The sequence below is a fragment of the Cervus canadensis genome, chromosome 6, assembly GCF_019320065.1.
Source record: "Cervus canadensis isolate Bull #8, Minnesota chromosome 6, ASM1932006v1, whole genome shotgun sequence".
Classification (NCBI taxonomy): Eukaryota; Metazoa; Chordata; class Mammalia; order Artiodactyla; family Cervidae; genus Cervus; species Cervus canadensis.
In genome coordinates, this window is record NC_057391.1 from 77291639 (window position 1) to 77317373 (window position 25735).

The 25735-nt window shown below is 34.5% G+C and overlaps 1 protein-coding gene across 5 annotated transcripts in view; it reads left to right on the forward strand.

The window, feature by feature from the left end:
- PCNX1 (pecanex 1) overlaps nucleotides 1-25735 on the forward strand; it is a 178798-nt gene that overhangs the window by 59278 nt on the left and 93785 nt on the right. For 2 of the 5 annotated variants that reach the window (XM_043472429.1, XM_043472431.1), the window contains exons 7-8: nucleotides 11440-11572; nucleotides 17518-17702. The exons of 2 other annotated variants lie outside the window; for them this stretch is intronic. In XM_043472429.1, coding sequence (XP_043328364.1) covers nucleotides 11440-11572; nucleotides 17518-17702 — 318 coding nt within the window. The remainder of the gene's footprint in view (nucleotides 1-11439; nucleotides 11573-17517; nucleotides 17703-25735) is intronic. One more of the 5 variants, XM_043472430.1, reaches the window with a different exon arrangement.

Sequence of the window (25735 nt, forward strand, 5' to 3'; positions counted from 1 at the left end):
GAATGAACATGCAAATGATAGAAAAATATTGCTGTTCTAAATGTTGTTGAAATGTAAGTAAACAGATAGTACATCTTATGCTTTTGTATTAAAGATACCACTTCCTTTTCATAGGGAAGGTGGGGTGTTCTGTTTTTTTTAGGAAAAGTTACATGAGGTCTTATTTGCTCTTTGGTAAATATGAGCCCTCATTTTCCCAGATTTCAGCTTTTGTTTTGTTTGTGTTCTTATTTTTTTTAAAAAAGCAAACCGTCCACCATTAATAAAAAAAATAAGGAACTAAAAATTTCCATTTATTTCGCTTTGGTGGAATAAATTTAATCATCTGTGGGCTTTAAAATAATTTTTTTTTTGCCAAAGGAAGACATTGTCGGAACTGTTTTTATCTGAGCTTCATTGTGTTTAGAATAAAAATAAGAACAAAACTAAACTGCTTAAGTATATTGGATTTATATTTAGTTTGTTTTCATTTCATTTTGTTACAGTCTTGGTTTCTTGGAAGATTGGAGGTACTGGGAGGCAATGTATTTTGGTTTTCATTATTTAAAAGTTATATAGACTCTCAAATACTTTGTAAAATGTGTTAGGTTACATTTATTGTTAGTTTTTGGGGTTTTTTTTTTGTTGTTGATTAGGAGACATTTTTCTTCGCCATCTAGCCTACTTTCTGTACTCCTGAAATGTGTCAGTACAACAGAGGATACAGCTTGACCATGCGTATGGCTACACATTAACTATAATGCATACATTATACATTAACTACACATTAACTATAATGCATAATTATACATTAACTATAATGTATAGCCATACTAGCCATTGGATTTTATCCTAATGAATTTGGATGTGTTCCTGAGCTTTCCAGTGATTTCTTTCTGTCTTATCTTTAAGCTGAATGGTGTTGGTCCCGTGGAAGGATGAAACTAAGGAAGTGTACTTTACTAAAATAAACTAAAATAGGGGATTGCCTACTATGGTGACATGGCGTCATGCATCCCTGTCAGTGTGTGGGCTTGCTGTAGTCCTGACTCCGGGAAAGCTGCTTACCTTCTTCAGCCTTGACTTCCACATCTTAAAGTGGAGATGATAGTGGTATCTGGCCTATAGGATTTTTATGAGGACTGAAGGCTTTAATAGATTTAAAATGCTTACAACAGTGCCTGGCACATAGTAAAAGCATATTAATAGCGCTGATGTTTCTGTTTCACTGGGTTTCCCTGATAGCTCAGTTGGTGAAGAATCTGCCTGCAATGCAGGACACCCCAGTTTGATTCCTGGGTCAGGAAGATCCGCTGGAGAAGGGATAGGCTACCCACTCCAGTATTCTTGGGCTTCCCTGGTGGCTCAGTGGGTAAAGAATCTGCCTGCAGTGCAGGAGACCTGGATTCGATCCCTGGGTTGGGAAGATCCCCTGTGGAAGGGAAAGACTATCCACTCAAGTATTCTGGCCTGGAGAATTCCAGGACTGTATAGTTGCAAAGAGTCGGGCATGACTGAGCGACTTTCACTTCACTTCTGTTTCACAGACCAGTCTGTTCAGCTACTCATGTGTATCCTGTCCTAAAGAAAATGATTAAATATAGAAATACATTAGAGATACTCTCATTGTGCCATTTTGAAACTAAATAATAGTAAAAATAAAAAATCTAAATTCTTAATTTCTTACATAATATCAAAAAGAAAAATATTAATCTGATATAATATTACAGATTTTAATCTCACCTTGGCAGCAGTACATGTGTAGCCTATCTTTTGATACTCATTCACATAACAAGTGATTGTTTTCATAGGACTTCTCACCATTAACCTAATACTTTGATTAAAATTGGATTTCATCAATAATGTTCTGTGATTGCTTAGGTAGGAAAACAGTTTTTTGTTCAAGCTAAGATATTTTCTGTTGTTGATCTCTTGTTTTTGCATTTAATTTTTCTTTTATAATTATAAAGCATATCTTTAATAACTTATGACTGGTATTTTAAAAATAAAAAAGTACAGACAAATTATATGATAGAAAAGTATCCTGTTTTCTTTTGGGTCACTTAATCTTATTTACTGCCTGATTCAATAGACTGTGAAGAACAATCAAAAAGGAAAGATTTATGTTCATTCCATTATTTGTATTTTTTTTCTCAATTTCTTAACCTCTGTTTTTCTGTTTGAGAAAATTATTTTAAATGTAATAGTTGGGTTCTGTAAGCATGAAATAGGATCCTGTTATAATATTTTTGTGTTGGGAACCAATGATAGTCTTCTGTCAAGGGATTGTCACTATATAAAGAAAAGCCAAATTTTCTTGATGACAGTTTATGAGGGCTTGTACCATACATGTAAATTTGATCCTAAGTATCATTGAAAGAAAAGACAAAGACCACTGAACCAAAAAGAGTGTGTGAATTAAAGCTTTTGTTTTTTACTGAATAGAGGGACTCTAAATTCTAATAGATTTAATTTTCTCATTTCCCAGTTCACATGGGAAGTTAGAAGAAGAAAATAAATAGAAAGGGAGGGGTGCCTGTCAAGGCTAAAACTGATGCAGCAGAAGAAATGCACCGCTGACTCTACAGAAGTCGGAATAACCATACGAACCGGTGCCAGAAACACGTGGCAGGAGGTCATTAACTGCAGGGGCGAACTGTTTGTTCAAGGACATCATAATATCATAACTTAATGCTGCATTGCAGTGTAACTCACTAATAAATGTGTATGTGACTAAGGAAAGTTTATATTTTATTTAGTCTATACTGAGAAGAAAGCTTAGGCATATAGAACCACATCAAAGAGTGGTCATTAGATGTAATAAACAGGTTTGGATCCTTCAGTTACTTGGAAAAATTATCTTCTCTTAAAAAATGTTAAGAGGCATTTTGTTGATGAGGCAAATAAGGATTATATATCAAATTCCCCAGATCAGCCCATTCTTTCTAATACCAGTAATGTTCTGTATAAGGAATCAAACAGTTACATTTTAATGCCATCTCTAATTCCTAACTGGATAGGCTGGCAAGCTATTAAACCTGTGTCTCAATTTCCTCAATTGTAAACCAGTGGTAATAACTGTCCAGGTCATCTCACAGTTAATGATCAGACTCTTGACAAGCTTCCATGTATAAAACTTCTTTGTATATTTATTATGAAAACTAAGACACTGATGCCTTTTAATCATTTGTAAGGAAGTTTTCCATTTTAAATATGTCACTTCAAATATATATCCTTCACTAATGACACCTTATTAGGTGAATCTCCTGAAGATATATTCAAAAATGTTGCTGAGTGCAGTATTCCAGGAGAGAGGGTCTGTCAGACCATTCACAAAGGATTAAAAAAGAGTAGGAACCACCTGTGAAAGTAAGTAATCCTTAAACTTTGTCTTTTAGGAACTGTTCTGTGTGATAATGACTCCAGAGTATCATGTAATTTTGTCTACCAAACCGTATTTGATTGACTGCCTGGGATTATGGAAAGTATCGATAAGGATATGCAAATTCTCGATCAGCTAATAATTTTGTTGTTGTTTGCTATTGTTGCTGGTTTATGGGTCAAAGAATAATGTAGTCCTTTAAAATGTTTTCATAGATAGAAATTATTTTAATTCAGAATGAATGCTTAGAAACTGTGCAGTAGGTTCTTGTTCTTTGGCCTCCCAGAAAATGATGCTTATAAGCATTTGTTTTTATATTAAAACAAAATCTTTGCATGCTGATATTAGCATCATTCTTGACTGACATGGAAAGTAAGAAAAGGAAAAAATGGATTTCATACCCTGACTAGAATATTTCCTTTAAAAGAATTCTTTGAATGTGCATTTCTTCATATAGTAACTTAAGTAAAATAATTTTTTACCTTGAAGAATATTTCAGTGTATTTCAGAATATTTGCATATGTACTTAATTTTCTGAAATGTGTGTATGTATATGTTTCATATTTTCATCTTTTTTCTTTAAAGAATTTTCTTAAGCCGCTTGTGATCTGTTTGTGGTACCAAAACATATTTTTATTTTCATGATCTTCCCAAATTTACTCCTTTTTCCTACAGTAGACACTCCTCACTGAAAACAACACCTTTCTTGAGGAGTTTTTTCTAAATTTTTATTCATTTAATAGTGATTGAGCTATTAGGAGAGACCAGCTTTAGCAGTGTGTAGCAACTGGAAAGTAACAAAACTACATATGAATCCTTCAAGTGATCAGCTGAATGAGTCACATCATTTTTAAGTGGCATTGTTTTCTATATGTATCTTTGCTCATAACTTTCCAATTGTTGAGATACAAAAACCTTCACCTCCTACCTCACCAAATCCTGCTCTTTTGTGTCACCCCAGTCCTCATGAAAGTATATTGGTGCTTTTTTTAAAAGTCTCTATTGGATTTGTTACAGTGTTGCTTCCATTTTTGTTTTGTTTTGTTTTTAATTGCTTCCACTTAAAAATGTTTTGGTTTCTTGGCCTGCATGCATGTGGGATCCTAGCTCCCTGACCAGGGATTGAACCCACAACCCCTGCATTGGAAGGCAAAGTGTTAACCACTGGACTGCTGGGGAAGTCCCATATTAAGTGCTTTTTAATGCTTTCCCTGTTTTCATTCACATGGTAAAACAAACTGATGATCTATTCTTTTAATACCCCCATATTAAAAAAAATGGTACGTAAAAGAAGTCAATATAGAGTGTGTAGGATTTTCTTTAACTCATTTGAGATAAATGGGAAGTAACTCAGGTGGGAGGTGTGTATTTTGTTTTCTTTGTGATCTTTCAGTTCAGTTCAGTTGCTAAGTCGTGTCTGACTCTTTGAGACCCCATGAACTGCAGCACGGCAGGCCTCCCTGTCCATACCAACTCCTGGAGTTCACCCAAACTCATGTCCATTGAGTTGGTGATGCCATCCAACCATCTCATCTTCTGTCGTCCCCTTCTCCTCCTGCCCTCAATCTTTCCCAGCATCAGGGTCTTTTCAGATGAGTCAGCTCTTCGCATCAGGTGGCCCAAGGATTGGAGTTTCAGCTTCAACATCAGTCCTTCCAGTGAACATCCAGGACTGATCTCCTTTAGGATGGACTGGTTGGATCTCCTTGCAGTCCAAGGGACTCTCAAGAGTCTTCTCCAACACCACAGTTCAAAAGCATCAATTCTTCGGTGCTCAGCTTTCTTTATAGTCCAACTCTCACATCCACACATGACTACTGGAAAAACCATAGCCTTGACTAGGCAGACCTTTGTTGACAAAGTAATGTCTTTGCTTTTTAATATGCTGTCTAGAGTGGTCATAACTTTCCTTCCAAGGAGTAAGCGTCTTTTAATTTCATGGCTGCAGTCACCATCTGCAGTGATTTTGGAGCCCCCCAAAAATAAAGTCAGCCACTGTTTCCACTGTTTCCCCATCTATTTGCCATGAAGTGACAGGACCAGATGCCATGATGTTAGTTTTCTGAATGTTGAGCTTTAAGCCAACTTTTTCACTCTCCTCTTTCACTTTCATCAAGAGGCTTTTTAGTTCTTCACTTTCTGCCATAAGGGTGGTTTCATCTGCATACCTGAGGTTATTGATATTTCTCCTGGCAATCTTGATTCCAGCTTGTGCTTCATCCAGCCCAGCGTTTCTCATGATGTACTCTGCATATAAGTTAAATAAGCAGGGTGACAATATAATATACAGCCTTGATGTACTCCTTTTCCTATTTGGAACCAGTCTATTGTTCCATGTCTAGTTCTAACTGTTGCTTCCTGACCTGCATACAGGTTTCTCAAGAGGCAGGTCAGGTGGTCTGGTATTCCCATCTCCTTCAGAATTTTCCACAGTTTATTGTGATCCACACAGTCAAAGGCTTTGGCATAGTCAGTAAAGCAGAAATAAATGTTTTTCTGAAACTCTCTTGCTTTTTCAATGATCCAGTGGATGTTGCCAGTTTGATCTCTGCTTCCTCTGCCTTTTCTAAAACCAGCTTGAACATCTGAAAGTTCACGGAATAGATCAGACCACAGCTGTTGAAAATATCTTAGTATATCTGTGCCTTGTGTATGAATTGCCGTTAGGTGCTTAGTAAATGTTTATTTAATTGAATGATTGTATCACTACTCCAGAAGTAGAATTAAGTTATCTGAAGTTCTCTCTTCAATTTAGATAATTCAGTTTCTTGAAGTCTTTTTAATACAAAGAAATCATTAGAAAGTCAAGACTCAAATTTTAAAAAAATGTTGAATTCACATTTGTCTAAATAAATGTCCTTGAAAGTATTTTATTTATGTCTTGTCATTCATGGCCTTTGAATCAGTTGAATGTGATTTTTTTTTCTCTTTTACCTACACATGCATAAAATTTAGTTGTACCTAGAGTGCTAGATTTTTACTTTTTACATTTTATACTCTCACTGTACTAATTAATTTTATTCTTTACCAGGGATACTGAGTTTTAAGCAGTAAAGTGTTTTCTTTCTCCTTCTCTGGTCCCCTAGTTAAAATAATTTTTTGTTGTTTTCTTTCTATTTATAAAGTTAAAGGATTCAGAAAGAGCTTTTTGTAGTTGGATTGTGAAAGTGACTTTTCATCAAGTAAAGCCATACTTATGTGATTGAATATACTTACAGTAAGTTATTTTAAGCTTTAGACAACTCTAATAAACATTGAATATTCTTTTATCATTAGATATTTATGCCCTGAATATTACAGAAGATGACAGAGGGTGAAATAGGCAGCAATCATAACTCCATTTTAATATGTTGTCCTATGTATGTCTAAAATTTTATCTTGACATGTTTCTAAAACTGTTTTATTAAGAAAACAGTGTTAATAGTTATTTTGCAGATAACAAAATATAAATAGTATGTTAATAGAAAAAAAAGTATTTTCTGGAGAAACCAAAGACTATATTGACTACAAAGGGACACTGTAGTTTTGTCTTTTTGTCCCAGAATTATGGAATAACTAGCTTATATTTAAAATTAACTTCATTAAGTCCTCACTAGAAGGAAGATAGTAAAGAAAACTGTTTCTTATTTGCTTTCTTCCTATTCTCACTATTCCATAATCATGTATTGCTTTTTTCAAATACTTCTGAATAATTTTAGTACATTTTATGGATTAAATTTTTCTCTATAAACTCTGTCTGGATGAATTTAACTGTTATTTTGGTTGAAACAAAACTCTTAAATTAGTGAGAATGTTTGAAAGTTTAAGTGAATTGACGTGTAAATTGAGCAATAATTTATTGCAATAATACAATAGAAATCTTCAATATAATTTCAAAAAATAAGTCTTGAATTGAGGTTTAAAATAGTGACTTAAAATTTTATAACCCAAGTTCTTACTGACATCTAAGAGCCATTAACAGATATACAAGTCACTCATTAATTTCTCTTCTTTTTCTTTTTCCCCATTTATTAGTTGGAGGCTAATTACTTTACAATATTGTAGTGGTTTTTGCCATACATTGACATGAATCAGCCATGGATTTACATGTGTTCCCCATCTCGATCCCTGCTCCCGCCTCCCTCTCCACCCCATCCCTCTGGATCTTCCCAGTGCATCAGCCCTGAGCACTTGTCTCATGCATCCAACCTGGGCTGGTGATCTGTTTCACGCTTGATAGTATGCTTCTTTCAATGCTATTCTCTCAGAACATCCTACCCTCACCTTCTCCCACAGAGTCTGTTCTGTACATCTGTGTCTCATTTTCTGTTTTGCATATAGGGTTATTGTTACCATCTTCTTAAATTCCATATACATGCATTAGTATACTGTATTGGTCTTTATCTTTCTGGCTTACTTCACTCTGTATAATGGGCTCCAGTTTCATCCATCTCATTAGAACTGATTTGAATGAATTCTTTTTAATGGCTGAGTAATATTCCATGGTGTGTATGCACCATAGCTTCCTTATCCATTCGTCTGCTGATGGGCGTCTAGGTTGCTTCCATGTGCTGGCTATTATTACTTTCTCTTCTTTCACGTAGCTTGTTTCCTTCCCCTGGTTTTATCCTTCCTCCAGTGACTGCCCTGCCAGTATTAGCTTTCTTCTGAGTGACAGTGCTGGTTGGTGGTGGTGGTGAAGTTGTTAAGTGCTGGTTACTGTTTCCTCTGTTGAGGTCTTAGTTGTCAGGGGTAGGTAAAGCACACAGTATGCTTTGTAGGTTATAGTGAGAGACAGGCATCCTTGACTTTCTAGATTAGCACCACCCAGTACCGCTTCCTGTGGTGATTGAAATGTCTTTATCTGTACTGTTCAGTAAAGGTGGTCACTGGCCATATGCAGCTCTGGAGCGTTTAAAATGTGGTTCATGAATCTGGTAAATTGAACTTTTAATTTTCTTTAAGTTTAATTTGTTCTCACAGGTTATATATAATTTTTGTATACATGAGCTTCTGCATCACAAGAAACAGCTTTTTTTACATTAAAGGAGTTTTCATTGTATCACAATAAAACCGGAGAAAGAAAAGAAGTATTAGCTCCAGAGTCAAATTTGATTTGGGTTCAAAGCCCCGAAGTTTAATTCTGATTTAGTTGTCTGACCTATAATGTCACTGGAGTATGTGTGCTGAAAAAGAAAGTAATAATGTGAATTATTGACCTGTGATTTGTGACTTAACGCTTCTTTTTTTTTTTTTTTAATTTTTTTATTAGTTGGAGGCTAATTACTTCACAACATTTCAGTGGGTTTTGTCATACATTGATATGAATCAGCCATAGATTTACACTTATTCCCCATCCCGATCCCCCCTCCCATCTCCCTCTCCACCCGATTCCTCTGGGTCTTCCCAGTGCATCAGGCCCGAGCACTTGTCTCATGCATCCCACCTGGGCTGGTGATCTGTTTCACCATAGATAGTATACATGCTGTTCTTTTGAAACATCCCACCCTCACCTTCTCCCACAGAGTTCAAAAGTCTGTTCTGTATTTCTGTGTCTCTTTTTCTGTTTTGCATATAGGGTTATCGTTACCATCTTTCTAAATTCCATATATATGTGTTAGTATGCTGTAATGTTCTTTATCTTTCTGGCTTACTTCACTCTGTATAAGGGGCTCCAGTTTCATCCATCTCATTAGGACTGGTTCAAATGAATTCTTTTTAATGGCTGAGTAATATTCCATGGTGTATATGTACCACAGCTTCCTTATCCATTCATCTGCTGATGGGCATCTAGGTTGCTTCCATGTCCTGGCTATTATAAACAGTGCTGCGATGAACATTGGGGTGCACGTGTCTCTTTCAGATCTGGTTTCCTCAGTGTGTATGCCCAGAAGTGGGATTGCTGGGTCATATGGCAGTTCTATTTCCAGTTTTTTAAGGAATCTCCACACTGTTTTCCATAGTGGCTGTACTAGTTTGCATTCCCACCAACAGTGTAAGAGGGTTCCCTTTTCTCCACACCCTCTCCAGCATTTATTGCTTGTAGACTTTTGGATAGCAGCCATCCTGACTGGTGTGTAATGGTACCTCATTGTGGTTTTGATTTGCATTTCTCTAATAATGAGTGATGTTGAGCACCCTTTTCATGTGTTTGTTAGCCATCTGTATGTCTTCTTTGGAGAAATGTCTGTTTAGTTCTCTGACCCATTTTTTGATTGGGTCATTTATTTTTCTGGAATTGAGCTGCAGGAGTTGCTTGTATATTTTTGAGATTAATCCTTTGTCTGTTGCTTCATTTGCTATTATTTTCTCCCAATCTGAGGGCTGTCTTTTCACCTTACTTATAGTTTCCTTTGTAGTGCAAAAGCTTTTAAGTTTCATTAGATCCCATTTGTTTAGTTTTGCTTTTATTTCCAATATTCTGGGAGGTGGGTCATAGAGGATCTTGCTGTGATTTATGTCGGAAGAGTGTTTTGCCTATGTTCTCTACTGGCACAAAGACAGAAATATAGACCAATGGAACAGAATAGAAAGCCCAGAGATAAATCCACGAACCTATGGACACCTTATCTTTGACAAAGGAGGCAAGGATATACAATGGAAAAAAGACAACCTCTTTAACAAGTGGTGCTGGGAAAACTGGTCAACCACTTGCAAAAGAATGAAACTAGAACACTTTCTAACACCATACACAAAAATAAACTCAAAATGGATTAAAGATCTAAATGTAAGACCAGAAACTATAAAACTCCTATGTGACTTAACGCTTCTTACTGGAAGAAGTTTGCCAAGTGGGTGAAATAATTCTGTGCTTGTCTTTCCTTTAATAAAAGAAACATTGCCTGAAGATAGAGAAGTCCATACCTCCTGGGGGTAACCCATATTCCTAGTTATAATCAATTAATTACACAAAGAACATTCATTGGGGAAGGGATAAAAATGTAAACATTTAAAAGAAAACTTTATTAAAATCAACCTTTAACATCATGGAGATTGCCATTGCTGAGCAGAATACTGACGAAAATTAATAAAGCCTTTAAAATATCAATAAGGCTTGTCATAGAACTGAAGTCCAAATACAACACTGTTGATTTTGCAATCCACCTCATCTTTCTCAAATGAGAAGGGATTTTCATTTGTTGTTTTTTAAAAAAGATGTTTTATGGGCCAAGTTGTGTCTATTCATATTTAACATCAAAATGCCCTTTCTCAAAATCAAAATGATTCTTAAAATATTTAGATCACTATAGACAGCAGTTGTTTAAGTCAAATGGATAAACATCATTTTGCTTTAGAAACCCGAATCAGTCATGGTTCTGTGAAATTTTATGTAATTCTCTTTAGCCTTATTTTTTATTTTCTCATTTTATATATATATTTGGTTTTAGTTTGTTGCTATTGCTTTTGGATTAAGCTATGGGTTTCTAATTTTTTTGCTGATGTTTTGGTTATATTTGCTTCCTAGTGTTGAGGGAACCAGTGTGGGAGCATGAAGTTGAATAAAGTTTGGCAGCAAACTACAGCTTAACATATACTCATGCTGCCTCGAATTGAATTTAAACAACTAGTTGTGCAGTTTAGCAGTCAGCCATTTCATTTAATGCTGCCAAAATTGTGGCACAGGGTCGTGTCAGATAAATGCGCTGCCCGGCTCCTGTCATCAAAGTACTATCATTGCTGCTTTTACTGTCTTCATGAAAGGAAGAAACTAATGCCCCTTCCTCGTTTCTCAGAACTAACCAATATAATACATACGGTACTTTTAAGGCTGACTTAAAGGGCTAATGGAGGAATATGGGACTTTATAAATAAGACTTTTAGAAAAAGATTGAAAATAAACAGAGATCTTAAAATAGAAAATTGAGGCTGAAGAGACGATGGTGAGGCCAGATAATTAGAAGCATTTTTAAAGAAACAATTATCTATAGCAAAAGGTGTAGTCCCCAACTTCTCACCCTCAAAGTAAAGGGAACCTGACTGACTGAGCCAAAGGTTTTCGTAGGTTCACTGTTAATCTGTCGTATAGGGGAGGACAGGCTCAGCTGCTATTTGCGTCTCCGACCTAGGCTTCTGTTTGACCTAAGTCTGTCTTGATGCAGCAGCACAGGCCAGCGAGGAGACGGTGTCATTTCGCCGTGAACGCAGCACATTTAGGCGCCAGGCAGTACGGCGCCGGCACAATGCAGGGAGTAACCCTGCCCCTCCTACATTGCTCATCGGATCACCCCTAAGGTATGGTATTTTAAAATTCCACCAAGCTCAGCATGCATTGTAACAGACCTCTAACCTGTTTTGTCAGTCTGAAGAAAGCATTTATTAAATAGTTTTGTTTTTCTTTTTCTTCCAGTTTCTCTATATCTTTAAGCTTCTTTAGACTTCCTCTGCATGTGACTGTGAGCTTATTGCACCATGCATGTCTTATGTTGCATTATTTAAACAAAATGATCAGATTGGTTTAGCCAATTTTAAATCATGAAAATTATTTTTAGGGCAGTTATATAAATGTAAATAGAGGCCTCAAGTTAGCTTTTTATTTTTTTCCTATTCCAAATTAGTAATTAATTCAATATCTTTCCCCAACACCTTAAACAGTGTTCAACAGGAGCGAATATGGACTTAGTGATGAGCTTATTGAGGATATCAGCTTGATAAACCAGTTTAATTATTTTATTTCATTAAAATATGGTATATTTTATTTTGCATTGCTTGAAAGTTAATCACTAGGACTTAGTAAATGATGCAGAACTAGACTGTTTAATTTTTGGTAATGTATGGTCAACTGGGAGCTTCTCTGGTGACTCAGACTGTAAAGAATCTGTCTGCCAATACAGGAGTTCTGGGTTTGATCCCTGGATCAGGAAAATCCCCTAGAGAAGGAAATGGCACCCCACTCCAGTACTCTTGTCTGGAGAATTCCATGGACAGAAGCCTGGCGGGCTACAATCTATGGGGTTGCAAAGAGTCGGACACAACCAAGTGACTTTCATGGTCAATTGGTGATACATATACACAGTATATATGTATTTGTATGTACATATTTGTTGAATTTCTCAACCTCCATATGCTGAACAAAAGCATTTTTATTTTTACCACTGTTCCTAAGTAAGAAAGCTTCTTTATAATCTTGGGAGTAAATTTTTATTGAAATTCTTAAGCTTTTTTATCCTTAATTATGTCAGATATAATGAGTCTGTGGCTTGAATTAGAGATATTTTTAAAAAAAGACCAAATATGGATGAAAATTTGTGTTTGCTTATTCATTAAACCATGTATATGTTATTATAGTGAAAGTGAAAGCCATTCAGTCCTGTCCAACTCTTTGCAACCCCATAGATTGTAGCCCGCCAGGCTCCTCTGTCCCTGGAATTCTCTAGGCAAGAATACTGGAGTGGATAGCTGTTCCTGTCTCCGGGGATGTTATTGCACCATACGCTTTTATTAATCTCTGCATCTAAAGGCTCCATTACCCAAGTTATTTTCCTATATTTTGAAATTCAAAAAGAAGAACATTTCATGAAATAACTGCTGTTGAATGCATGGTAGGTTTGAAGAGATAAATCTCTTCCCTTGTTAAAACCTGTTTCCTGAAAGTAGCAAAATCCTTATTTTTTAAATTACTGTTTTACTGTATATTTCCCTTGGTATGTAAGACGATTATTTTTCTGAGTTTTGCATTACAATCAGGAACTTTGTCTTTCATAGATCATGTTCCTGATTAATTCTGCAGTAATGCGTCATTTACAATATGCAGTATGGCTTAGCTAAACCAGTATTTAAAATAGAGAGATGAGAAGGCAGCCATTTAAAAGCAGTGTTTGGTCTGGAAATCTGTCCTGAGCACCTTGGCTTTTAGTGGGTCCTCCTCTTCTGTTTCCTTTGCTCCCTGAAGTAACATTTTTTGCTAATGGATTTAGGGCGTGTATTCCCACCTGCAGAAAGAATTCATTTCATTTTACGTTTTCTCTTTTGTGTTTTCTAACCTCTTTTTTTCCCTTTGAATAATACTTGCCATAAACATATTCTTTGCTTACCTTCTCACTCCATGTTGGTATTTCTTAATCCTTTGTTTTTTTTAACCTTCTCTTTTTAGTCTTTATAAATCCTTTCATTCTTTGGATCTCACTCACTAAACAAATGTAGACAATTTTGTTTTCTCTGCCTGGTGGAATATTAAAGAACTGTGCTAACTCCAGACAACCGCATAGGATTTCTCCATTTTGTTTTTTTTTTTTAGCATTTTAAACACACCACCATTTAAATGAGGATGTGGTGTGAGCTGTCTATTTGTAAAGGGCTCACTTTAGGATTTTTGGAAAGTAGTCTTCCAGTAGTCAGTCAGGGTGTAAACTGTGTTAGTTCAGTTCAGTCGCTCAGTCGTGTCTGACTCTTTGCGACCCCATGAACCTAAGGTTCCATGACATTTCCAGCGCAAAGATTATGTGTATCTTAAAGAGGCTGACTGCATCATGAGTAAAATAAGATAAAATTTAGATGAGATGAATTAGGAGAAACGCCAATTTAATAAAAATCGTGTTTTTTTAATTGCAAAAATATTCAGGTAAAGTATAGTGATACTCTCAGTGTAAGTTATATAATAATGTCATCTTTAAATATAAGATAGCATGGTTTTGAAAAACTTGTTTGTCAGAAAGAAATGGAATAGGTATGATAATAAGTTATAATTATTCTGTAGATACCAGTAAAATACATTAATTTATTTTAAACTTTAATGAATAGTGTAAGTAATTGACAGTCTAAAAAGCAGCTTCATAAAAAATATGTATCCAAGGATTGGGAGTGAATCATCCATTTCCTCACAAAGAGAATTTGCATGTATTTTTTATGCTAGTTAGAATATCCTATTTCAGAATTATTTTTAAGGGTTTTTTTTTTTTTTTAACTTGAGTTAACCTTGTAGGCCCTTACTAGTTCTTCCCAGTTACTAGAGATGAAAACAGATGAATATTTAAAGACTCTAATACTAATATTAAGAGTTCATTTATCAACCTAGATGTGGTATCTTTTAGAACTCTAGTTAATAGACTGGAATGAAAGTAAACCATCAGTGCATTTGGGGAAGGGAAAAAAGCTTTACTATATAGTTAGATTTATTTTTAAAATAGAGTGAAAGACCTGTAATCAAATAAGGTCATAGTTATAACTGAGTCTGTAATTGGAAATTCATATCATTTTTGGTACTCAGGAATGAATCCACCAAATACTTAGATTTGTGTACTGTATTCAAGACACTGAGTAATCTCTGAAATCTGGAGATCCATAGCAGTAATGTAATCACACTCAGAGTTTGTTTAGTTGGAAAGATACATGCAAAGATAAAAAAACAGCATATGGCAGAATGTGGTACGTACTAAATAAGTTCTAAGAGGAAGGAAAGACCAAGACCAATTATATATTTTTTATTATTTAAATTAGGAAAGCTAGTTAATTAGTAGGATAACATGTCAGTGATGCTACTGATAGCCAGTAGTTTAGAAACCTAAATTTCTATCTTTTGCCGCATTGTGAAATTGTTGCTATCTTTTCTGAAATTGGTAGTTTTGATATATAATTGGTATTATAGAAAAGATTAATTTTTTATCAGTTATTAGTTTAAGATGAAATACAACCCTCCAGGAATAGTTTTCCTGGCAATTTGTGCAAAAATAACAGGCTTTTTGGAATTCAAGGGGCATAAACATTTTTTGTCTTGCTTTTGATGTTCAGAAACTTGACATTTATGACTGCATAGATTTTGGCTAATTTTCTTTGTTCTGGAGTTGATTTTCATACATTGCCTAGTACTTTGAAAACCTTTTATATATATGAATATGTTGAAGATGAGTGTATTCTCAATACATTCTAGAATATATCTGACTGCCATAGAGCACCTTTATTTATGATTTTAATTGAAAAAATCGATGGAAAAATTTGCTGAGCATATATATATATATATGTTTATGTATGTGAGTGTATATATACACACACATAAATTTTAATATTTTACCTTCTTAATCTGAAGGGTCATCATACTTGAGCTGAAAAATTTTTCCTTTGTGAAATTTGGTCATTTTGGTTAAATTTAGATGGCTTCCAAGGATAGACTTACTGTTTATGTACGTAAGAAACAAACATTTTAGTATATTAGTTCCCAAGATCACCTCTTGATTTATTTCTATTGTACAAAGATTCTACTCCGAAGACATTATTAAGTGAATACCTTTAAAGTTATGACTTAAAAAGTTAGTGCCAATGAGCATTGACAAGTCTTTGTAGACTTGATCTTTTTGTATGTTGTATACATTCCTGTGCTCTACTTAGAGTATATAGTTTTTATTGGCTCTAAAAGAGGCCTGGAAACATGAATGCTTCAGGCAGTGGTGATTAATAGAACTTTCTGTGGTGGTGGAAATAGTTTATAATCTGCACTGTCCAGTATGGTAAACACTGACTACCAGCTTTGGCCTGCCCTGGTAGCCATGGTAGCCACTATCTATGTTACATATCTCTTGAGCACTTGAAAAATGGTTAGCATGATTGAGGGGTGAACATTTTAGTTACTTTAGTCACATATGGCTACTGTTTTAGACAGTATAGTTCCAGAGTGTGTTCTACTGCCATAAGCACAGCTTTAAGCAATGTATGCAGTATTTTTCTTTTTTATTTCATGGTTACAGTTGGCCCTTAAACAACATGGGTTTGAACTACATGGGTTCAATTACATGTGGGTATTTTCAATAATAAATAGTACAGAATGACATGATCCATCGTTGGTTGAATCTTTGGATGAGGGGCACCATGAGCTATACATGGATTTTCGACTCTGCCGAGATTTGGTGCCCTGTCCCCCATGTTGTTTGAGGCTCAGTTGTACTTCAAATTTAGCTGTCTTCCCAGTCTATAGCAGATTCGTTTGTTGTCTTATAATCAGAGAAAGCACTCCTTTTAATTCAGAGGATTAGAGAGAAGTTGATATTCATGAAAATGATACTGCATAAGGCTGTCGTTAGTAGCATTCTTCTTTTAATTCCTAAAAGGTCTAATAATTTTAATAACAGTGCAGAGTTGCATTGAACATCATGTAGAGGATGATGTATAATTATACTCAAAGTGTTCTCATTAGTTTCATCAGTTTAAATTTGAGTGTTATACTAAGAAAATTTAAGTTCTTAGTGTTTTAAAATAAATATGTAAAAATTAAAAATGAGTTAATATAATAGTTTCTTAGTTTTATCTACTTTTTAGATAATTAAAATTATCAAAATTTTAAAATTTATATAATTTTAATAATTTATAATCATGAAATACTAAATATTTTAAAAGTTTTATAAAATTTTGGAAAGACTATATTCCTTGAACAATTACTGGCTTCTAAATTACTTTTAAGGTTTTCTAAAATGGTGGATTCTTATAATGAAACTTGACTATGAATTGGGAAAGATAAGATCAAAGTTCACTAAGGGAGCATAATTACTGTTAACTGACACCTGTATATAAAGCCTGTGACTTTATTTTAGAAATATGTAGGCTTTTCATAGAAAAAATATTTAATATATTTCTTGTGGCATCTCAGCAGTCATTTTTATTTCACTTGGTTGAATCAAATTTTTTTTTTTTGTAATTCTGGTTTTCTTCACTAGTTTGTGATGTTCTTTTGATTCAGAATTGTTATCTTGGTTGCATTTGATAAAGATTCTTTGGTTTTCAAGTGCCTAGAAATTTTGTTTTATTGTGAATTTCAGATGTCAGAATATTTGAAAAAACAATTCTAGAATAATTGATCAGGATTATAAATAAAAGCGCATATTGAACTTAAAAATAGGTATTATTTATGAGGGACCAGCTATAGCCTATATGTATTTAATGTACTTGTGACTCTTCTTTGTTGCTTTCTTTTTCCTTATACTAGAACTTTGTTGACTTGAGTTGGAAAGATGTTACAGATTGGTTGCTCTGCATATACATTGAATTTTTTTCTGTGTTCATCACCATGAATCAGATTTCGAAAAACCAGAAATTTCAAGCCGGCAGTATAATCTGCATATTTTACAAACTTTGTTGGCTCTTTCCTAGGTTACATTGAAACCTTTTTTTTAAAAATTAGTTTTCTATATTGACTTCTAGCTGTTGTTTTCTCTTTTCTTCCCTGTAATGTCTCCCCAATCCATGTTTTTTCCTAGCCTTCAAGATGGTCAGCAAGGCCAGCAGTCCACAGCCCAGGTCAGAGTCCAGTCCCGCCCCCCCTCCCAGGCTGCAGTGCTCAGTGCTAGTGCCTCCTTGCTGGTGAGAAACGGGAGTGTCCACTTAGAAGCCTCACATGACAGTGCGTCTGCTGTAGGCGGCAGCAGTTTGCACGATGAACTTGGTATGCAGGCCTTCTGTAATCTTGGTGACGTAGAACTTGATATAGCAGATGATGGATAACAATGATTGCAGTTCTTTCCTGAGATAGCTTCATTTTGGAACTATGCATAAGAGTACTTGTTACAGGATTTGCCCTGTGATTAAGGAAAATTTGACTTTTGCTTTTACCTTTCCTGTTTCTCTCAATTCATACTCTTCATTTTCTTCTGAGCATGTCTGTTATTAATAAGTAAAGTATCAATAAATGTTCACACTTTACTGTCCTCTTGTAATGATTTGGGCACTTTTGCTGTTTCTTGGTGTTTGTACCATGTGGTGAAATGTTGAGTTTTTAAAAATTATTTTGATTGAACCTTCATTTCTCTGAATTCTATGCTTCAGGGAGGGCAAAAATACTTCCTAATGGCCTATTACTATATAATCTTTCTTTTAGGTATTCTGTATTTTACTTCAGTGTCTGTCACCTGAAGTAGGACTTAATCTAATTCTAAATGCAGTACCTTGGGAACATCATGACTCTATATTCAAATCAAAGAACTTTATAAATTTTTTTTCTTTTTTCCTGTTAATACATCTATAAATAGAGTATATAAGTTATTAAACAGTTAAATCTCAGAGAGGTGGTAGAGTTTTAAGCCTCAGTAATGTGTTAGACAAACAGTATTTTATACTAGTTTGTTTTCTATTTCTCTCTCCAGTTCAGCTTTCTTGTGCTCAAAATGCAGATTAGTAGCAAGAAGATCTTGTAGAAGAAAATCTTGTTATTCACAAATATACATTTCAAAGTATTTTATTTGCTTACTGTGATTTTGTTTCTCCATGTTATAACTGTCTTTCGTTTATAAAGAAGGTAATCTAGCTGATGCTTTGACTAGAAGGATATAACTGGTAGAGGGTGCCCAAATTAGGTATAAAAGATTTCATATGTTGTTTATTGACTCTCTTTCTGTTTTGTAAAAACTGTTACAGAGAAAATTAGTAAGTATTAGATATGCATATTGATGAAAATCATCACCTTTAGCAAATTTTATAGAAAGTTGAAAATGATATCTGTTTAGAACCTATCTATTTAGAACATTAGAACCTATGGTGATTTCTAAATAAAATGAGAAGAAAATAAGACATTTTAATTTTAGAGTGCTTATGCTTTAGAGTTTGTAATTTGAAGAGGGTAGGAAGTCTGTTTGAGAGAGTAAGGTAGACTTCAGTTTAGTTAACTGCTTTGACTTAGTTGCAAATATATTGAGTAAATAGTATCTTTTTATTGACATTTCTCTTGGGTTAACTCAAAATTCCTATGTTTGGAGGCCTTGTCGATTTGTACCTGTACAATTACAGTTTCTATCACCACTGTCCGTTGGCCATTTGGTAGTAGATTAACTAAGCTTAGATTTGATTTATTCTGGGTTTTTAAACTTTTGTCAAGAAAAGAATAAATTGAACTAGTAGGTGATTTTCCTCTGTAAAAATGGTTAATTTGTTCAAAACCTGCTAAGCAAGAAATCATACTCATAGATGATTGAGAATATGTACATATCAATTTAGCATCTACTGGTGAATATTCAGGACATTCACGTAAGATTTGGATTCTATCTTTTGTTTTAACTGCTTTCTGATAGTTCTTGGCTTCTCTTGTAGTTGAGTATTGTCAAATTGAATACTTTGTAATAATTAGTACAAAATACACAGTCAGAGGACAGTGTATATCCATTTGTTTCATAGCACGTAAGGTTGACTAAGAAAAGATTCTAAAAATGAACTTGCAGCTGAAGTTGAAGGAACTGACAGAGATGCTGATTTTTATAATGTATTCCACCAGAATATTTTTCTTGCATAGTTTAATCTTCAACGTGATTTTAATTAACAGTAAAATAATTTTATGTGAGTGAATTGGGATACTGTATACTCAGATATGTTAAAGTTAGCCATGTTGTTCCCTGAAAGTATGGAATACTTACAAAGAATTGCTCCCTTCCAAACCTAGCTTCTTCAACTGAAAAATTTAAATGTATAATTTTTACATGTTAAAATTTTTATATATGCATAATATATTTATGTAACTCACATACATACTGAAACATACATATATACACTCATATATGTTTATATATATGTTTGAGTACATATAAATGTTTGTATGTGTATTCATGTATATGTTGTAATTCTGTGTTTACTTTTTAAAGTGAGGTATATTTGCCTTTTTCAATTAAAGGAAACTTGCAGTCAGGCATTGTTTAATTCCAAGCCTAGGTATCCTTAACTGTGTTTTTGACATTTTTACTCTGTGGTGTCATAATAATTGACAACATGCATTTCCTCTACTAAACCCTGAGAATCCTTATTTTTCGGTTGCATTTTAACTAGCATTTCAAGACTATCAGGTAGCACTGGATATGGGAGAAAAGTTCATCGAAGATGGCATTATATTATTAGTTACTTATTCAGCAGAGGAAAATACATTTTCATCATCCATATTCAACAGGCATAATTGTTCATCATAATTAATTTTTAAAACTGAATCTTAAGTGTATAATTTAGAACCTGGTCTGAATAATTTAATGGTTTCCTTTCTTATTTACAGACTGAATTTCCATGCAAACTTTGTTAATTATATGAATGATGGATAAGTTTTAAAGTTATAATCTTTGAAAATTACTATCAAAGAGTTTCTCAAATCTTTCAATGTAACATATTGTCCTTTTTTAAAAAACAAAACAAAACAAAAAAACAATGCATCCTAAAGGTTAATTTTCTTTTTATGAGCCTTTTGTTGAATTTAACTTATTTGTGGTTGACTTCATACTAAAGTTTGAAACTGCAGTTTTACTAAATAAAACAAGCTTTTGCATATTACCCAGGTAAGAAGAGACTCAGTTTTTATGTTAATCCTGGCTTCCACTTGTAACATAGGACTGATAAATTGATACAGTGATGAAACAGGTTTTTCTCTTTGATAAACTCTTAATATATATAACATAGCATCTCAGAAGAATTGTTGTAGATAGGATCAGGTAAAATAGGAAAATTTATGTCTTTTTTGTGTGTATTTGAAATTAGTAGTGATGAGTATTGAAAAGTATATACAAAATTATTTTCATGTGAAAAATAAAAATGCTGTTCTAGGCAAGAAATGAGGACAACAGAGTTTTATGTTTACTAAGACATAAGTATATAGATATCATAGGTAGTGTTCCTCTGAATTTTTAAGACTTTCTTAATTTCCTTAATGTATTAGAGATTTAGAGAGTAAGAATTGATTTTTCTAAGGATTTCTTTTGTGTCATTACTGTACAACTATTTACAAAGAAGGTATTCTTGAGATAATTCTCTTTACTCCAGAACTTATTATTTTGAAATTGTGGTCAGCTCTAGAAAAAGACTTTTCTAGAAAAAGAAGAAAACAGTAAAAGTCCTTCATTTTCTCTGGAAGGAAAAAGTGTTAAGAATTTAAGGGTATACATTCTGTTTATACTTCTTGGTATAAGAATGGGGATAGCATGTCCTAATACAAGTTACTGGAAAATAAAATGAAGATGATTAAGTCATCTGTAATCTTATCTCTCAACTTAGTGACTAAACAGCAATAGTCCTATCACTCAAAGAGAGTCACTGTTAATTAACATTTTATATTTTTTTCCTTTCTTTTTCAATACATACATGTACATGCTTTTCTAACAAAGAACTGGGATGATGATGTATGATTTTTATGACACTGTATGAGTTTTGCTTTTTTATTTTAGCACATTTAAACATTTATTCATGCTATTGTTTTTTAACTTATTTTTAAGTGACTACCTAATATTTTATCACTGGAAACTACATGAAAGGTAGTATAGAATAGTGGACTCTAGAGTCAAACTTCCTGGCTTCAAATTCAAGCTCTGCCACTTTTAGCTGTAGCTGTGTGATCTTGGGCAAGTTATTTTCTCTCCCTGTGCCTCAGTTTCCTCATGTATCAAAAAGGGGGTAGTAATATACTTCATAGGTTTTTGGTAAGGATTATAGCTATTAAAGTATGCAAAGCAATTAAAACAGTGCCTACTAATAAGTTAATTACATAAATAATCATTGCTATTATTAGCATTATTTATTACAATAGTTGACTAACCCCACTGTTAGTCTTCAGGGTGATTCCTGATATTTTCTATTGTAATAAACCCTCTTGTGAATATCCTTCACACAGACTTTTCTGTGCAGCCATGATTATTTCCTTAAGATAAATACAGTGAAATGGAATCATCTATCAAGGGGAAAAAACATTATTGAGACTTTGATGTATACTCTTAATTGCTTTATGGAAAGCTTGTACTAGTTTACTCTTTATCTGCAGGGTTTGAAAGTGTCTTTTTTATCCCAAGTATTAAAAATAAACCTAGATAAATTTTATTTCATCTACCCTAATCTTCATTTCCTGGAAATGCTCAGAAGTTTATCGTTGTTACTGTGAAAAGACTGGCATATTATTTTTAAAAGTTCCAGATGCATGAACTACTCTAGAAACTGGTTGAGATAGCTGATTTGTCCCTTACCAGTCTGTGTTGTAAAGAATTCACTGAAACAATAGATTAACTGCTTTCTAACATTAAGATTCTATATTGAAGTTGATTAATATGTGTTACATCAGTTAGAATGTATGTAGAGTCTTTAATTGAAAGACCTGTCCTCCCCTATCAAGTGACTGAAATTAGAGAGAAGTTTACATTTTTCTCATAATAGTCTTTTGGGACCTGTCCCTAGAGGTGGGTTGGTTCTTTTTATCTTCCACATACAACTTTCCTGCCTGGTCCATAATGACTGCTCCAATTGTTGACATTTCCACCCAAACAGGAGGGCGGTGAGGAGGGATGCTAAAATAAAATGTCAAGGATAGCTAGACTTTATCTTTCAGATTGTGACTTGGGAAATGTGCCTGTCACTTTCTTCTAGCTGCAAGAGAGGCTGGGAGAGGTCTCTAAGTACATAGACATAGTGGTGGTGGTGCTCAGTTGCTCAGTCGTGTCTGACTCTTGCAACCCCGTAGACCCCGCCAGGCTCTTCTGTCCGTGAGATCCAGGCAAGAATACTGGAGCAGTTTGCCATGCCCTCCACCAGACATTCTTCTTGACCCAGGGATCGAATCCATGTCTCCTGCATTGGCAGGTGGAATCTTTGCCACTGTGCCACCTGGGAAGCCTACACAGACATTAGACTCAGCTGAAATTCAGTGAGGGGAAAGTCCTGTTTTTAAAAGGGGTGAGGACAAGATGAATACTGGAGGTCAGTCATTCATCTTTGCCACGAGACAGAAGAAAGAAAGATAGCGCTAATCGAGTCTGACTCTCAGATCTCATAAATTGTAGCCTGCCAGGCTCCACAATGAGACAAAAAGCACTTCAAATCAATAAAATAAAGATCCATGACCTATTAGAAAAGTTCAGCGTTACAAGTGGCTTGCAGTTACTGGCAAACAGTTCAACTTTGCTCATAATTTTTAAAATTGCAAATTAAAAATAGGATTAAGATACTTTTCATCTACTGAATGTATAGTGATGTCCTTTGTTGGAAAGGTCTGAAGATGTAGACAACTAAAAGATTGAACATTTTTGGAGGACAGTTTAGAACAGTAGACCAAAAATGCCTATATATTTTAATCTACAGGTTTCGCAAACATGCAGATGTATATGTACATGGATATTTATCATAGCATTGGTTGTACTTTTGAGAAACTTGAAACAGTCTAAATGTTTGTTACTAGAGAACCCCTCCTGTATTATTCTATTCATGAACATAGCTATAATATTCAGAACTTGATGTGTATGTGTTATCGATATGAAAAATTAAGCTATTTAGTAAGCAAATGTAGATAAAAATTGTTCAGAAGAACACAGAATCTGCTCTTGGCAATGGCTTTTTCTGGGGGATGAGAACTTTCTTCATTTTATATACTGCTTTCAATCTTTTGATGTGTCATATTTTTCAAATGAAACACCAAAACAAAGCAACAAATGTCACTCACTGTCCAAAACCTTGATTAGTTACTTGTGGGAGTTTCACTGACTACATGCTGTCTCATGCTTATCTATCTACTTTGTCTTTTACTTGGTCCATCTTTTTTTTTCTTCTTTGTTTTTAAATCAACTTTATTGACATAAAATTTAGGCATGATAAACTGTATCCCTTCAACATGTACAATTTGTGAGTTTTAACAGATGTGCACACCTGTGAAATCAAGATAGAGAACGTTTTCACCATCTTCAAAAGATTGTGCCCCCGTTGCTATCCCTGCCTCCTGGGCTCCTGGCCACAGGCATCCACTCCGTGCTTTGTATCATTGTTTCCCCTCTCCTAGAAGTTCCCCTCTCCTAGAAGTTCGTATAAATGCACTCATGTTTTATGTGGCCTTTTGTGTTTAATTTTGCACTTAGCATGATGCTTCAGAGATTCATTGTATTGTTGCACGTGTTAGCAGTTTGTTGCTTGTTGATGAATATTCCTGCTGTGAGCTTCCTGTATACTGTGTATTCATTCATCTGTCAATGGACAAGTTTATGTTGTATCCAGGTATTGGCTGTTGTGGATAAAATGTCTAAAATGTTTTCAGAAGTAATTGTATATTCCCACTGGCATGTATGAGAATTTCAGTTGTTCCCATTCTTGCTGACATTTGTTATTGTTGGCTTTTTAAGTGTTAGTCCTAATGGGTGTGTAATGGTATCTTATTGTGGTTTAAATCTGTGTGTCTCTTATGACTAAGGGTGATGAGGATCCTTTGATGGGTTTATTAGTTATGATTATATCTTCTTCTGTGAAGTGTGTCCAAATCTTTTCCTCACTTTCAAAATTGAGCTGTTTGTCTTATTATTGACGTGTAACAGTTCTTCTGATATTTTAGATACCACTAAGTCATCAGATGGAAGTTACAAATATCTTCTCCCCAGTCTGTGACTTTTTCGTTTATCTGAATCACTTGTAATGTCATCAGTGTCATTGTTACAGATTATTCTATCAAACTAAGGAGGACTTGTCCCTTCAAAAGAAATGTGAGATGATGAAATTTTATTAGAATATGAACTTGTATATTCACTTCGGGACAGTTCACCTGATCTGGGGATTCCACATAATGAATTACAACACTACTTAACACAGTGTTTTGTTAAATCAGAGCTAGAAAACAGTGACCATGGCAGTAAAATATACCAGGATGTAAATCTCTTTCACTGTTACCAAGCAGTAGTTATCTTTCCTTGTGTGTGGGGGTTGTGCGTGTGTGTGTGCATGCATGCACATGCAGTCACTCAAAAGCTGTCTTCTAAACTAAGTTCTTTTTCCTTTAAAATAGCTTCTTTTTCCTTCCCTTTTTCTTATTCTTCTCCTGCTTTAAAAACCTAGCACAGTGTGGCACATTCTAGGAAGAAGCACTGGTTCTCAGTATGAAAACTTTAAATTAAGAGGAGCATAGTGACTTGATTTCCATTTAGAACAGGCGTTAAAGAGGTTTTATAAGACTAAGGCTCTTGGTCTAGGACAGAGATTAGCAAACTATGGCCTAGAGGCTAAAATCTAGCTTGATGCTTGTTTCTGTAAGTAAAGTAAATGAATATGTTACATGTTTTATGTGGCTGCTTTCACACTACAGTGGCAGACTGGAACTGTTGCATCAGTGACCATCTGGCCCACAGAGCCTAAAATATTTACTCTGTGGCCCCTTACAGAAAAACTTCACTGACCTCTTGTCTAGGGAGAAATAGGTCCATGAACTTGTAGGCAGCAGTAAAATGAGTCATTTCTGTCCAGGGGAAAACTCATGTTTCCTCAGAGACTCCACTGAGGCACCACTCATGATGATAAGGGAGAATGCTATCCAAGAAATTGGAACTTGTCAAGACCTCTCTTAAAAGTGTAATATATTCATTGAAATAGCATTGTGAGCACAATACTCACCACCATCAGAAAAAGGCACTTTTTATAGTGTACTCAAGTGAGTCGTATAGATTTATGTATTCTCCCCATTGCCTTTCTTTTTCCTTGTGAGAGTCCTATTTTATTATATCTATG